Here is a 16,798-nt window from a genome sequence, read left to right as displayed (position 1 = left end):
AGGAATGATCAAAATTGAAGATACAATTAGTTAAACCTTGACGTCCAGATCACATCCACATTTAATTATAAATATTTTGTATCGAACAATTGACGCGGCGGTAGTATCGCAAGGAAATTAAAGAATGGAAAACTTTTGACAAATCACCTCACTTAAAACTGAGCAACCATGGTGTGAAAGGCTTGTATCGCAACAGACAAAGAGTAAATCCATGTCTACTCTGAGCAACATAGCCAAATACCAATGAACTACAACAATTGTCAAAAAACATTTTTAAGGGTTCAACAATTTTGAACTATTAAAATTCAAAATCTTCCAGAAATACTGGGACATGAAATGTTTACTACTGTGTTAATCTAGGGTTGCAACAAGCAGTAATTTATTTAACTGATTGTATTTTAAAACACATTACTATAAATTATCATTGCTTTCAAATAAATTCGCAATTATATATTTATTGTCTCTCCCAACATCGTGTTAGAACTTGGAAAATCGTGTTAATCATGATTTTTAAAGTGAAATTACCAGTTTCAGGTTGAAAGGTTAAATAATTAAGATGGCAAATTTTTACTAACAACAACTAATTTGTTCAAACGTTCATTTAAATTTAAATACATAAAAACCGTTAATTTCTAAAAGTATAAATCTCAAGATAAAATAATAAAATCTACCAAGTTATGCTAAATGTTTATTTTGTTAAAATCAAAGATACACTTTCTTCTATCATAAAAGACCAAAACGGTTTGTTAATATTTACTATTGTGGGGCCCAAATTCAAGGACATTTTCTAATCAAAATTGCATGGATATAATCATTTGTAGAAAATTGTTGGCAATTAATTTAATGACTGATTAGTAGTTGGGTTGTTGCGCATATAACAACATTGCCTTTCATTTTAGATAGATAGATAGATAGATACTTTATTCATCCCCTAAGGGAAATTCACATTTCCAGCAGCATCCCTGAGCTGAGAACAATACAATAATAAAGCCAAAAGAATACAATATACAGATACCCAGTGTGACGTGCAAATGCCCACTTTAGCATGTTATATAGAGTAACTAAATAGTGCTACACAGAACACATAATGCAGTAAGATTCGGTAATATCCAATGTAGGTGGTGTGGTTTAATGTGGGCCTTTACTCTGCCGGGTGGAGTTAAAGAGCCTCATGGCATGAGGAAGAAAAGATCTATTCAGTCTGTCCGTAGTACAAGACAGTGACAGCAGTCTGTCACTGAAACTGCTCTTCTGTCCGGAGATAATGCTGTGAAGCGGATGCGATGGATTGTCCATGATTGACCTCAGCTTTTTCAGTGCCTGTCTCTCAGCTACTGTTGTTAGGCTGTCCAGCTCTTTGCCCACAACAGAGCTCGCTTTCCTAGCCAGTTTATTGAGACGAGAGGCATCCTTCTTCTTGACGCTGCCTCCCCAACACGCTGCCGCATAGAAGAGGGCGCTTGCCACTACTGTCTCATAGAATATTTTCAGGAGCTTTTTGCAGATGTTGAAGGAGGCCAGCCTTCTGAGGAAGTAAAGTCGGCTTTGCCCTTTCCTACATAGAGCTTCTGTGTTGGCAGTCCAGTCCAGTTTGTTGTCCAGCTGCACACCCAGGTATTTGTAGGTCTGGACAAATTCTACACATTCTCCCTTGATGGTTACAGGAACCGGGTGAGTTCTGGTTCTCCTGAAGTCCACCACCATCTCTCTGGTCTTGGTGGTGTTTAGGTGCAGGTGGTTTGCGTCGCTCCATCGGACAAAGTCCTGAATCAATCTCCTGTACTCCTCCTCCTGCCCGTTTCTGATACATCCCACGATCGCAGTGTCATCGGCAAACTTTTGCACATGGCAGGACTCAGAATTGTACTTAAAGTCCGATGTATATAGAATGAATAGGAACGGAGAGAGAACGGTCCCCTGCGGAGATCCTGTGCTGCTAACCACGGTGTCCGATGTACAGCCCCCCTGTTTCACATACTGCGGTCTGCCTGTCAGGTAGTCAGTAATCCATTCTACAAGGTGTGAGCTAACTCCCATCTCTGTCAATTTCCTACTCAGTAGCAGAGGCTGTATGGTATTGAAGGCACTAGAGAAGTCCAAAAATGTAATCCTCACAGCCCCCTTCGCCCTATCCAGGTGAGAGAGGGATCGGTGTAACATGTATAATATAGCATCCTCCACTCCCACCTTCTCCTGGTAAGCAAATTGCAGTGGGTCGATGGCGTGACGGACCTGTAGCCTCAGGTGGTGCAGCAGCAGCCGCTCCATAGTCTTCATCACATGTGATGTCAGGGCGACTGGCCTGAAGTCGTTGAGTTCCTCTGGTCTTGATTTCTTTGGGACTGGGATGATGCAGGATGTTTTCCACAGCTGAGGGACCCTCCCCTGTTCAAGGCTCAAGTTGAAGATGCGCTGTAGAGGGTCTCCCAGCTCAGACGCACAGGCTTTCAGCAGTCGGGGGGATATTCCATCCGGACCAGCTGCCTTGCTGGTTCGTAGCCTTCTCAGCTCCCCACACACCTGGGCTGAAGTTATTTTTAGTGGGGGGATGTCTTCCATGCTAGTGTCCAGAGGGAGAGGGGGAAGGACAGCTGCACAACTCAGGGGTGAGGATGAGGCGGAGTGGTCAAACCTGTTGAAAAAGTTGTTCAACTGGTTGACTCGCCCCACATCTATATCCACAGCCACACCCTGCTTGGTGCTGCAGCCAGTAATTGTTTTCATCCCTTCCCACACCTCCTTCATGTTGTTGTTCAGCAGCTTTTTCTCCAACTTCCTCCTGTACTGCTCCTTCCCTTTCTGGAGCTGGACTTTGAGCTCCTTCTGTACTCGTTTTAGCTCCTGAGGATCACCATTTTTAAAGGCCCTCTTCTTTTGGTTCAGAAGGCACTTGATGTCTCTCGTGATCCAGGGCTTGTTGTTGGCATAGCAGCGTACAGTCTTTATAGGAACAACATTGTCCATGCAGAACTTAATGTAGTCAGTAGTGCATTATCAACACTCATTTTTTTCATCAATGTCTGCTCTTGATTGCTGGTGACATTCTTCTATTTGCTTAAAAAAAAACAACAATGTCACATACATGTAACATGCAAAATATGGTCTTGCATGGTCTTTATGAATTGAACAGAGACAACAATGAAAGCAGACGTTTCTTGGTTGGCATTTTATATCGTTTCTCTTAAATCTGTATGTGCCTTTCCGTAGAGGTGACAACAAAATAAGTGAACTGACAAGCGTTTTATAAAGTGTTCTTCAGTTTGCATTTGCAATATTTTTTGAGGAATAAGGCTGAGTGTTAATGCATTGAAGTTATCCAAGGTCGCGGGCATTAAGTTGTTGATGGTGGAGACATTACTAAACTATATCGGCCTCTTTCTACAGACCACAGATGAAATTCCGAGCAAATCTACAGTATGTATGATGAGATATGAAATTAGATATGATAGTCTAAAGCTGAGACTGTTCCCATCTTTGGGTTTGGGCTGTACAACAATATTATGTTGTTGAAAATATTAACGTGAAGGTGATTTAAAAAAGCTGAAAGATGAGTGTCGCCTATACAAAATGTTAGAAGACTAAGTCTTAATTCCATTACTTCCTCTTTTATCTATCCCGGGTTTATTTTTCTAACCCCCGTTCTGATAAATTGTAGTGTTTAACTTGCCAAAACAAGCAAGTATGCTACTAAACAAGTATAGGGTTTCACTTTTGTTTATTCTCCTTGTCTTCCCTGTAACCACCTCGCCTGTCAATGTGCATTTCCTTGTCTTTCAGTGCCAGCTGTAGGAATTTACGTTCCATAATGCAACATAACCACATATTGGTGGGAAATTCCCTCACACAATTGCTTCTAGCTGGACTGTAATGCCAAGGCGACAAAACTATGGAAAAGCAAGGCGCTCCTGACCTGACTTGGTTAAAAAGTGCTTGTGACTCTCTATGCCTCTTGAAACGTTGAGACTCATGGTGAATTTTGCTAGAGTAAGGAGTATGATTGAGGGGAATGAGGAGTAAAGAATTGAGCTTAACTGTATGCCAAAAGGACATATTTTCCACTAGGATCTTGTGTGTCTGGTGTAATTGTAACCTGTGCAGTCCTTTAACACATTTTGTGATTTAGGGCTGTACAAATAAATGTGATTTGACTTATTCATTCCGCATTGAAATGTGTGATTATAGCTCTGTTTTTCCAGCCAAGTACAAAGTGAAAAAAAGCTCAAGATAAGCAGTAGTACTTAAACTTGGAGAATTAGCGCATGAGCTTTAATTTTTTTCATCTTATTATTGTGTTGTGGCAAGCATTAGTTGGTAAAACAGAAAACAATCTGATTTCTTGTATATAAAACAAAATCATAGGAAACTGTGTCATACACTACCTGAGAGCCCTTCTTGCTCCCTGGCAGGTTGATGATCAGGGTTTTACCACGGATCCCGCACACTGGCCTTGAATAAAAATGATAAACTTGCACACATTAAAGAACTGATTTCCGTAAACACTTGAGTGGCTGCAAGGAAGTGAGCTCAAATAAAGACCTGGAAAGCATTCCCAGTGGTGTAACGTTCAGGGATCCCATCAGCATTGCCAAAGACATGCCTGGAGCCTCTCGCTCTATCACTTCTTTGGTGGCCTGCAAGATCAATCATTGATTGTTGGTAATTGATTCAATTATTCTGATGTACAGTAAATAAGATCTTGGTGCAATGGATTGCGGTATTCATGGAATTTCAAAAGAAATAAGTCAAAGCCCAAATTTACTGAGATACAGAATCAATTCATACTCATCAATGTCATTGACAAAACAATACTTTCAAGCTTTCTGAGAAGAAATGTAAGTACCTCTGGCGTAACATCTCGTGGTGCAAAACCAGTTCCTCCTGTAGTGAGAATAAGATTAAGCTCCTGGTCATCACACCATTCCAAAAGTGTTTCCTGCATAGATTAAACAATTACTTTGACCTGAAATATGATAGACAGGTTTACTTTTATGATATTATGACTATTAAGCAGTACGATAAAAGGAGATGGAATAGCTACACATTTTAAAATGCATAAATTTGTTTATAGGACTTTCATTTGTTAATGGGCACCAAAGCCAAGTCAAGTACCTTGATTTCATCAATTTCATCAGGAACGATTTTATAGGCCGTAATGACACCGCCTAACCTGCAAGTTATGATAGAAGGAATTAGATAAATCCGTAAAAGTGAATGTCCTTATTCGTGCATATGCAGACTTACAGCGACGGATCATGGACCAGATCCTTCAAATTGATCCCACTCCTGTCCTCAGCCAAGTTCTTGAAACAGCTGTCACTGACTGAAGGTCACAATGTATGAGAAGTTGAAAACAAATGTGGAGGGAAAGTTATTAAGAGAATGATTGCATTGAAAATGTAATTAGTACATTTTTGTTTGGTTCAAGGAATGTCCTTTTGTCAGGGATTACGAGAACTTCAGAAAGGTAGGACTAAAATGAAGTTTAATAATGATAACCAACATCCCTTTGAGTAACCAAAATCGTCCAAATTCAACGTTAATGTGACATCCATCCGTCCATTTATTTTCTGAACCGCTTATCCTCACCAGGGTCGCGGGGGAACTACAGCCCATCCCAGACATCTCCCGGAAGTGGGCAGGGGACACCCTGAACCAGTTGCAGGAGACACATAGGCATACAACCATTCACACACTCATTCAAACCTAGGGACAATTTGAAAACGCTGATCAACCTGCCACGCAAGTTTTGGTAATGTGGGAGGAAACCACAGTGCCCAGACAAAACCCCACGCAGGCATGGGAAAACAAGGAAACTCGGCACGGAGAGGCCATAGCTGGACTTGAACACTTGGACCTCCCCACTGTGGGGACTGCAACAACGAATCTATAAAATCTAGTAAAATCTGTCATTTAAAGCGTTGGCAGCTAATTAGATCATTGATTTGTTGTATCGCATGAAATATAAGCCACCAAGTACGTTAAATCAATGCAAATAAGAGTGCACACAATTCCGTTGCGACGCTGGTCGTTGTAGTACCACTTTAGTCCGGCAGAGGCCGCCAAGAAAAGTTCTTTCTGGTTTTCTTTTTTATTGAACATTGCATCATTTAATACAAAATTGGCATTTAAGTTAACCTTCGTACTGTTTGTTTCACATTTAGACAATATTACAAATTTCAAAAGGAACAGAAAGTGCTGCAGAAATAAAAAGAAAAAAAATAAGGTGCCACAAGACTGTACTTGCCCAGGACACACCACAGAAAGTGGTGCCCCTACAAACCTAGTAGTTAAGGGAGTAAAGAAAAAAATTAACAATAATGACATGTTTAACCCTACACAAGTGGCAGATTCTCATAAATAATATTCATAATTTTCATATTGGGAATATTTATCATATTCAAAGATTTAACCCAAAAAAACAAAACAAATTTGTTGACACAATTTTGAAAAGTGGGTTTAAGTTTCAAATGTATTTTTTATAAATAAAAAATTAGCTACAAATAAAATGAAATGTATTTTTCTTTTTTATGATAGGTCCAAATATAACATGATCTTTGGATAAGGTGGTGGTAAAAGAGTATCTTACATACAGTAAAGAAAATAAATATTTTCCCACTTAGAAATCATGAAAGGGTCTGAAATTTTCACCATAGATGTTCACTGTGAGGGAGATAAACTAAAAATAAAAATCCAGAAATCACAAAGCATGATTTTATAACAATTTATTTGTGTGATACAGCTGCAATTAAGTATTTGAATATCATATAGAATTCTGACCCTGAAAGACCTGTTAGTCCACCAATTAAAAGTCCTTCCTCAGTAACGAGTACGTTAATAGGTTTTTAATATAAGATTGTAACTTTACTGTAGTTACTACGTATTGCGTTGCTGCGTTAGTCTGCAGATCATGGATTACAATTGTCCACTGAATCAGCCAGCAGTATTAACTGAAAGACGGGCATAGTTATAATTACCTACAATGTACCAATGACTACAGTTATCACAATATAAGATTATCAGTTGATATTAAATAATTATCACGATAATAATCACATAGTTTTCTAAAATTCATTCTATACTGTCTCAGTCGGATGCGGAAATCATAATTCATGCGTTTGTTACCTCCCGTCTCGATAACTGTAATGCACTACTCTCTGGTCTCCCGAAGTCTAGAATCAAGTCTCTTCAGCTGGTAAAAAAATGCCGCAGCGAGGCTTTTAACTAGGACAAAAAGGTCCGATCACACCGATTTTGGCTAACCTGCATTGGCTCCCAGTTAGCCTTAGATGTGATTTCAGGTTCTCTTAGTATTATGCAAAATCATACATGAACTTGCTCCCTCTTATCTTTCAGATCTGATTTCCCCCTATGTCCCGGTCCGAAGCCTACGTTCTGAGAGTGCCGGTCTTCTGGTGATCCCAAGAGCAAAGAAGTGTTCTACTGGTTCGAGAGCGTTCTCCATCCGGGCACCGGTGCTGTGGAATGCTCTTCCCCCTGAGATCCGTTCTGCAACCTCAGTGGAAATGTTTAAATCCAAGCTTAAAACTCACTTCTACTCTATAGCATACGAATAACCTACTCTTCTCGTCGGCTCCAGAGCAGGGGAATGTATAATAATATTCTGAAAAATAGTCTGTGTAATAATCTGTGAAGCCCTTTGAGACTCTTTGTGATTTAGGGCTATACAAATAAAAATGACTTGATTTGACTTTCATATTTTAAGTCTAATTTTTGCCCCTGAGTGAAAGTTTACAAAACCAGATGCTGCTTTAACCAATCTTTAATGTCAGAACAAAGGCGCATGGTGACAAACTACTACACAATATTTCACACACATTAAACAAAGTTAAAAATTAATAAAATAAGGCAATCAAAACCCAGACCAATGTCCCTGTGCAAAGGTCTACCTAGAATTTCCCAAAATGAAATGCAAAAATGTTAACTTACACTCAGCAATGAACATGTAAAGCTTTTGTGTACAATAACTCTTAGTTTCTTACAATGATAACAAAATCAATGGGCTCCGTTTGGGTTAAAAAAATAAAAAAAACATCACGGACAGTACCGAGAAATTGAGAAGGAGATGTGCGAGTGGTTTCAAGACAAAATAGATATGGAGTGTTTTGCTAAGTGTTCACTTCCAAGCTTTCAAGATTGGGCAAGACAGAAAATATGAAGGCTTCACTGAATTCACAGGTTGGCGTACATCCATCCATCCATTATCTGCACCACTTATCCTCAGTAGGGTCGCGGGGCCCTGGAACCCATCCCAGATATCTGTCAGTGGGCAGGGGACACCCTGAACTGGTGGCCAGCCAGTCGCAGGGAACACAGAGACAGACAACTCACTCGCTCATTCACACCTAGGGACAATTTGGACCAGCCAATTAAACCAACATGCATGTTTTAGGAATGCATGGAGGAAACCCACGCAAGCACACGGAGAACATACAAACTCCGCACAGGAAGGCTGGTAGCTGGATTTGCACCCATGACTGTGCCGCGGACGCGCTAACCACTCGGCCGCGGTGCAGGTTGGAGTACATGTTTTCTTATGTAGATATTTAATAGCAGTTTTAGGTGATCGGCTTCAATGCAAGTACTGTAAATTCCAGACTATAAGGCGCACCTGATTATAAGCCGCACCTCCCACATTTCGGGGGGAAAACCGATTTATCACATACGCAAGCCGCACCAGTATATTAGCCGCATGCACCTACAGTAAAAATAGAAATCCTTCCTAACTGAACAATTTTAATGGGGATAACCTATAGAGATGATTTGTGTCTCTGTAATGTCAGTTATATCATACTACACCTCTATGCCACTTGGCTGAGACACTTGGTTTCAACGAAGGGGCTGATTCAAGGTCCTGACCTGGGGGGTTTGGGGTTTTTAAGGGTTATTGTTCTATCTTCGTTATTCATTATACATTATCCGTTATTGGTCAATTCATAATACGCTACAAAGCCTAGTGAACCCAATTATAATAGGTGTACCCTTAGGATATTCCTGGGGTTTACTTCGGGCAGCGTCCCTCGAATAAAATGTGCACTTCAAAGTGCAGCGCCGAAATGAACGTAGTGCGCATTTCGGCAAAGTCCAGTAAAGTGAAACTGAACGAAATGGAACTGAAAAATCATATTCTGCAAATTACAAGATGCAAAAAGTGAAGTATTTAGCTGAAAAGCACTTATAAAGTTTGCAAAGCTTATAAGCTATTGGCGAGAAGCGGAAATGACGTCCGATGTAAACCAAGAAGACGTGGAACGAGGAAGCGGCGCATCTTTTACTGTGACACAGGATGCGAATTTCTTTGGATTTAGTGACTTGGAGTTGATAACTGATAGTGAATCATCTGAATAATATCACTTCGACGCTGAAGTGTGCATTTTGGCGCCGAACTGCAGCGCCGAAGCGTACCGTTGCCTCAGAAAAACCGTATTCAAGTCGAATTAAAAAGCAGTTATCCAAGTAATTACTTGAGCAAAATAAGTGCATGCTGTGCAGCTCCACCATAAAGATAAAGGGAAAAAAAATGGTGAGAGAGAGCCTGGCCCACCCGGACTTAATGATTGACATTTTAAGCCTGGGCCCAAGATGTTACCTCTACAGTAAAGGCAGTGTTGTCTCAAGCACAGAGTATGAGGCTGCAGAGTTTCTCCTCATGCAGACATTCTCCATACCGTGTATCCTCGCGTCAAAGAAAAATTAATAACTATAAAATACTAAAATCAAAGGTTTACCTTCAATTCGCATATATGCTTGTGTCACCAAGAGTGAACGGTAGGCAGGAAATACAAACCAACAGTAAATCCATGGGGCAAACGTGTACACAGAAATTACGGTAGAAGTGTGCTAAATTATGGTCTTTTTTGTAATATTTTTTTTTGCAATTCATAAAGCTTGGGGAAAAAAAAGAAAACGTCTATGGGTGTAGCCAGAAATGGAGATCTTTGAGTGGTTTAAAGCCCAAAGACAAAATTGATATCTTCACTCAGTGTTCCTCTGCAAGCTCTCAAGATTTCACAAGCAAAGGAATATGAAGGATTCAATGCTTCTACAGGTTGGTGTACACGTTTTATTAAGTGGTTATGTGGCTATATGCAAATATATATGGTGATTTGGAACTAGATAATTACTTTGAGAGTAACTCTCTACTTTTTGGTGTCAGTAACCTGGAGTTGGGGGAGGGGGTTTAACTTATGTACTTTTCAAATTAAGTAACTAGTAACTAAATAGTTACTGTTTTTCAGTGACGCGCCCAACTTTGGTTTTCTGCAACAGGAATAGCACTCCATTGCAAACTCAGGATGAACAGTACTGTGTAGTGTATAACTAGCAGGGCATAGGTACAGCAATATGAATCATTGTTAACCAGATAAAACAGTGGCCGGCACCTTTTCTCTACAGAGGATTGGTTAATTGTCATAAAATATCTTTACGGTCTAGCCCAAAACGGCATTAAAATTTTTTGTAATTTTTTTAAAATGATAATATGATAATAGCATAAATATAACGTTTACAATAATAACCACATTATTAATAACGAGAGTAAATCCACTGTGGAGTCATGTGAAACATTTAGATGTCCTTGTAACTTCACACCAAATTTTCATTTCGTTTTCCAAACCGCTTATCCTAAGCCATGATTTTGGAATGTGAACAGGAACCAGAGAGGCCGAGGGCACAAGGAGAACATCCACACAAGGAGGCTCATAGCTGAAATTGAACCCAGAATCTTTTGAAATGTGACGCAGATTTGCTAGTAGCAACACACAACAAAATGTTACATCAAACCGTGAGCCAAGTAGTTCACAATACAAACCAACCAGGCAAAAAGCTTGTGACTTAGGAATCCATGCATCCTGTAACTCTTAACTGTTGCCATTTTTCCATAGTGGCAAGTTGTTTGCAATCATTCTAGCATGACATAGTTGACCATTCTCAAAGCTGATTAGCTATAAACGCAAAGGTATGCTTCGATTCATCCTTTACATCAGGGGTCGGGAACCTATGGCTCGAGAGCCATATATGGCTCTTTCTATGAGTATTTGTGGCTCAGAGACAAATTTGATAGCGTGCAACATTTCTCCATCTAGTTCAAAACTTGAAGTATCCATCCTATTCAGGTACACGCAAAGCCAAACCAAAACTAATTAACAAGTGATTACTTCGCAGTATATATAGGGCATGTTTTTCACTACAATTTACAGTCAAGGTGTCACACAAAAAAAGGGGAAAAAAAAACTTGTTTTGGCTGTACAACGCTAAAGAATCCTTTATATAAAAGTTCACTATATAATCTGTGTTCAGTGTTCAGATACCTTATGATGAATCCACAGAACTGTAAATACGCCAAAACACCGGAAGAGAACTTAGTCATTTGATTGGGTGAGTGGGAGGGATGGGTGGAGCTATGCAAAAATTGCAAGAACTCCCTCCCATCTCTCGCCCTACGCCATCTGCGCCAAAAGTGAGCTCATCAGGCTCCCTATTTGCAGAATGTTGTGACGTTTTTACGCAATAACTGCTTGCATCTGGTTTTGAAACCAATATGTATGAAAAAAAGGGTCAAAAGGAGTTTAACCGATCTTGAGTAATTGCAAGAAAGAGACATGTTTAAAGTGGTATGTTTGTTGATTTTGGGACATGGGCTCTGGCATTATTCTCTTTTCATCATTTTTATCAAATCATCAAAAGTAAATGTGCTGAAGACTAAGCTTTTGTCTGGGCGCGGGTTTAGCAATTTAGTAAATTTGTCTCATGATATATGGTGTGGCTCTTTCCCAAAATAAAATTAATATTTTTTGCTTTTATGGCTCTTTGAGTCAAAAAGGTTCCCGACCCCTGCTTTAAATGTTTCCATTTGTACTGTATTTTCGGCAGGCGGGAATCCTTGTTTCAAATGTGACAGTTGCACTGCCAAACTGGTAGCTGTGCCCGCCCGTGGTAACCACACTTATTTTAATACAAATGTACCACCTCAAAGTTCAGTCTGAAACCAACAGTGTTGGGAATAATGCCGCAATAAATAATGCCATTTCATAACGGCCATTTTTCCACCATTACAGACGGTCAAAAGAAGTCTGCTATTTTGAACAAATTGAAGAAACTACCAGCCTTAGCGAGTCAGACAAAAAGAGAGAGCGAGGGAAAGAAATGCAATGGAGGAGAGAGAGTGACAGAGGAAGAGAGGGATTTGATAGTCACTTTATATCCTTTTACAGTTGACTTTGTGTGAACAAAAGGTTTGAATTGCTGTTGTCTATTTCTACTTGACCAATTGTCTCAGGTTGTGACAGTTGATTCATTTATTTTACGCTGCAGTGTTAAACACACCTTATATTGTTGAACTGTTTACCGTTGTAGTGTGAAAATACTTAAAGTGCATATGGCTACTTAAGCAAATGTCTGACTAGAGATGGTGATTTATTCTAATGAGTGAAACTCGATTTATATTGTTTTAAAATTGTCTTTTATTGTGAACAAAATACCTTAAGTACAGTAGGCTATGTCTACTTGACCAGTTGGCTCAGGTTGTGAGGGATAGATTTGATTTATTAAAACCACTGCTGATAGTTAATTTATTTATTGTTTAGTTTTTGTTTCACTTTAAGTGTAGGATACATCTGTCACTGGTGATGTGCTATAGATATTACAAGGTTCTATAACTATAACTACCTGCCTGTTCTTATCCATTCAACTCACTGGAATACTGCTGAGAAAATTTCAAATTCGTTGACATACATCAACTTCTTTTTAAAGTAACGGAAGTAGTCGCTTTCCCTGGTAACTTGTTACTTTTACTATATAAAGTAATGACTAGATCACTAATAGTTACTTTTTGGAGGAAGGAGTGAGTAACTATGACAAATTACAAACAATAGGTAAGCAAATAATTGAACTTATTTTTCTTACTGTGCGGCCTGGTGTTCTGCTAAAACGTCCTACCCTGTGTAGACGTACTATAAATGCCTAGTGCACATGTGCATGAGGCAGATTGCATTTTTCCACGGAGAACACTTACAATTTTCCTTTTGATTAGGTCTTATTTGACCCTTTCATTGCTTCAAAATACTGTTTCATGACGTAGCTTCTAAGCCTGGCGTGTTTTTCTGTGGCAGCTTTTTAGCACAGTGCTTGATGACTATGGTAATCACGCACTCTGTGTATGCATGCTAACCATTGTTATCCATCCATTATCTGCACTGCGCTGGAGCCCATCCTGAACTGGTTGCCAGCCAGTCGCAGGTCACACAGGGACAGACAATTTGCTCGCTCATTCACACCTGGGGACAGTTTGGACCGGCCAATTAACCTGACATGCATGTTTTTGGTATGTGGGCGGAAACCGGAGTGCCCGGAGGAAACTCATGCAAGCACGGGGAGAACATGCAAACTCCACACAGGAAGTTCGATCTCATGACCTCAGAACTGTGCCGCACACACGCTAACCACTTCGCTGCCGTCCTGCCTAACCATCGTTATATCATAACTAAAAGTTCTGTTTGCAATAAATCTGAAGTTTCAGTGTTGTTAGTTTTACTAGATAAGAAAGAAAACAAAATTCGCTGACAGATTACCCCACGGTAGGTTTCGGCAGCCTGTGGTTGTCGACCACTGCAATAGAATATTGCAACACCAAATAGTTAACTAGCGTGACCAGAGGGCGTGAGCCTGAACTGTTTGATCAGCAAGGTTTTGCATCCAAAACGCTACCTCGTCAAAATCACAACAGCAGCTTTCCCAGTCAGCTGCTAGCGTGCATCCCCTTTGAGCATTTTGAGCACGTCTCCTCTTGCCTTAAAGAGGAAGCGGTAGGCCTTAACTGGTGACTGCCACACGACTCCTTGCCAGTCCCTCTCGACCTTTTCACCATTCTCAGGAAAACATCGGCTACGCGAAATAGTGAAGCTGCTAAACAACCTGCAGAAGAGAATTCATTTTCCCCTTGGTGACAGTTCTCGTCTGCTAATTAGATTTACAAGCGCACGATTTATGATTAACAAATTACATCCTTAAAAGGGTCGATTACACATTGCTTGCAGCATAAGGACCGAGCTTGTCAAAGTGAAGACAAAATACACCAGGTAAACGCAAGCGACAAATCTAAAAAATTAAAATAAAGGACATGAATAATGCAGCTCATTGCCTTAGTGGGTTGCTTAGTCGTTACACTGGTAGAAATGATACCACTTCCCAGCAGGAAGACAACAGAGCCCCGCAGGAAACGAAGAGTATATTTCCCCTCCAAAATAAAACTGAACATTTATCACACCATATTAAAGTCCAGCGATTGAGGAAATACCCTCTCATTTTGATAGGATTTCCCAAAAGTCTACTTTCCTCCCGTCGTTTGGCGATGATTAAAATAGCTTACAACTGTGCAGTGAATGTATCTGATATGAATTTGCAATTGAAACCGCGTATTTACATCCAACGTCGACTAAAATGTGTATTCCAGACGTTATTACAACACAGCGCTTCGAACATCTGTGCGAGCTGTCAAAGCGCTAGTTGCTAACGTAGACCACTGACAGCAAAGGGAACCGGTTAGCACGATGGCTAATCACTGCTAGCTCTGCAGTGAAAACAGCCCGTTTCGTGACAGAGGCAAACGACGAGTAGACACCGCATGCCTTTACAAAAGTGGACAGGTGTTTGCTCGTTGATTTTGCTTCTAAATCTTTTCCTTACCGGTGAGGATCCCCACTCGGATCTGATGGTCGTGGTTGGTGAGCACCATCCCGTCCGTCGCCATGTTTACAACCGCTGTCTGCACTGTGACGGCACATATATAGCAACAGTGCTGTGGAGCTGCAGCTGCACCTCTGGAGGACGACTGGGTGCGCGCGCCGAATGTGTGCGCGTTCGCGTGGGAACTCTACTGTTAGAAATGGCTCTATTTTTAGATAATCGGGTGTCATCCAAAAACACATCCTCTTGGGTAACTGACTTAAGGTGTGCTATTAAAGAAAAAATGAAATAACTTAAATCTTGCCACCATGGGCGTAAGCAGTCCGCATTTGGTGGTTCTCAAGCAAGAATTATAGTATTTTAAACCTCTTTTACTTAATTAAGTAAGGTATAGGCTTAAATATGATGAAAAATACCATGCGAGAAAATAATGTGAACAGCACAGTGTCAGAAATGCATTGCTGCCCTGAATTTATCCATCCATTATCTGCACTCCTTACCTTCACTAGGGTCGCAGCGGTGCTGGAGCCCATCCCAGCCATTTTCGGCAGTGGGCAGGGGGTACCCATAACTGGTTCCCAGGGCACACAGACACAGACAACTCACTCCCTCAGTCACACCTAGGGACAATTCGGACCGGACAATTAACCTGGCATGCATGTTTTTGGAATGTGGGAGAAAACGGGAGTGCCTGGAGGAAACCCAGCCATGGGGAGAGTATGCAAACTCTGCTCGAGGAGGCTGCTGTAGCTGGAATCGAACATTTGACCTCTGCACCATGGGGCTTAGCGCTAACCACCCGGCAGTTCTACACTAAGCAGAGACCCCCTCCTAGTGAACCCCCCCACCGACCACAATTTTGTTTTTGCCAAGACACGTATTTCACACGAATAAAAGAGGTAGATACATTTCTCAATTGCACAAATACTTAAATAAAAAATACAAATACACTTTTATACGTAAAAAAGACAAATATATACTGTACATTAAAAAAAATACACTATATACTTAAAAATGGTGTCAGAACCCGAACAGACGGTGGACACAGACGCCTAACGTTTCACACAAACTCTTTTTTACGGGAAGATGGGCAGTCATGTGCCGGAACTCAAACGCCAGCGATTCGGCGATCGCTGGGCAGAAGAATTCGAAACCGGTCAGGACAGACAGGATTAATACCAGATAGGACGGGACAGACGGGATCGATACTGGATACACGGGCAAGAAACCGAACAGGACGGGATCGATACCGGAGCAAAGATACCGGACAGGACGGGATCGTTACTGGAGCAAAGATACCGGACAGGACGGATACTGCATACACGAGCAAGATACATGGAATCAATACCGGATACATGAGCAAGATACCATACAGGGCAGGAGAGACGGAATCGATACTGGAGCAAGTTACCGGACAGGACGAGACAGACAGGATTTGCTACTGGAGACTGGAGCAAGATACTGGACAGGACGAGACAGGCGGGATCAATACCGGATGCTGGAGACTGGAGCAAGATACCGAACAAGACGAGACAGGAGGACTGACCAGGAGTGAATGGGAGCACTGAGTTTAAATAGGAGGGAAGCCAATCAGAAAACGAGCAACAGCGAGCGCCAAAAGAGCGGGCCCAAATGAAGGCAATGGGCAAATATTTATAACAAGTGCTTAAATAATAATCAGTGCCCACCCATGGACACTCTATGCCCACCCAAAGAAAACTGGATGTAGTGGTGAGGCTGTCTGAAAAATGGAAACAAAAGAAGATAAAAATAAAATAAAAGTGAAAAAGAGAGAAAAGGAAGAAGAAAATAATAAAGCAAGGAAAAATAAGTAAAAAGCTGTAAACAAGAGAATGAAAGAAAAAAAATGAAACTGAGAAAAAGAAGAAGTTAAAAAAGCAAGAATAAAATAAGAAAAGAGGAAAAAGCAAGAAAATATTAAAGCTACTAAAAAAGAATAAAAACATAAAAGGAAAAGACAAAATAAAGGAGAAAAATAATAAAGCAAGAAAAGGGAAGCAAAAATCTAGTGGGGGGAGGGAACAAAGAATAAAAGAAAACAGAAATATGAGAGAAATTATGAAAAAAGAAAAGAAAA

The 16,798-nt window shown here is 40.6% G+C and overlaps 1 protein-coding gene across 2 annotated transcripts in view; it reads right to left on the bottom strand.

Annotated features, from left to right (window-relative positions):
• The window catches only part of gphna (gephyrin a), a 61,721-nt gene extending 46,884 nt beyond the window's left edge, over positions 1 to 14,837 (bottom strand). For both annotated transcript variants that reach the window (XM_088354494.1, XM_088354496.1), the window contains exons 1-6: positions 14,701 to 14,837; positions 5,242 to 5,320; positions 5,110 to 5,167; positions 4,841 to 4,933; positions 4,537 to 4,631; positions 4,380 to 4,446 (exon numbers count right to left, since the gene is read on the bottom strand). In XM_088354494.1, the coding sequence (XP_088210620.1) occupies positions 4,380 to 4,446; positions 4,537 to 4,631; positions 4,841 to 4,933; positions 5,110 to 5,167; positions 5,242 to 5,320; positions 14,701 to 14,764 (456 nt within the window). In that variant the 5' untranslated portion in view covers positions 14,765 to 14,837. The remainder of the gene's footprint in view (positions 1 to 4,379; positions 4,447 to 4,536; positions 4,632 to 4,840; positions 4,934 to 5,109; positions 5,168 to 5,241; positions 5,321 to 14,700) is intronic.
• Between the last annotated feature and the right edge of the window lie 1,961 nt (positions 14,838 to 16,798).

The sequence above is a fragment of the Urocampus carinirostris genome, chromosome 15, assembly GCF_059441175.1.
Source record: "Urocampus carinirostris isolate Australia breed hairy pipefish chromosome 15, RoL_Ucar_1.0, whole genome shotgun sequence".
NCBI lineage: Eukaryota > Metazoa > Chordata > Actinopteri > Syngnathiformes > Syngnathidae > Urocampus > Urocampus carinirostris.
This window is presented reverse-complemented; position numbering and strand designations above follow the sequence as displayed.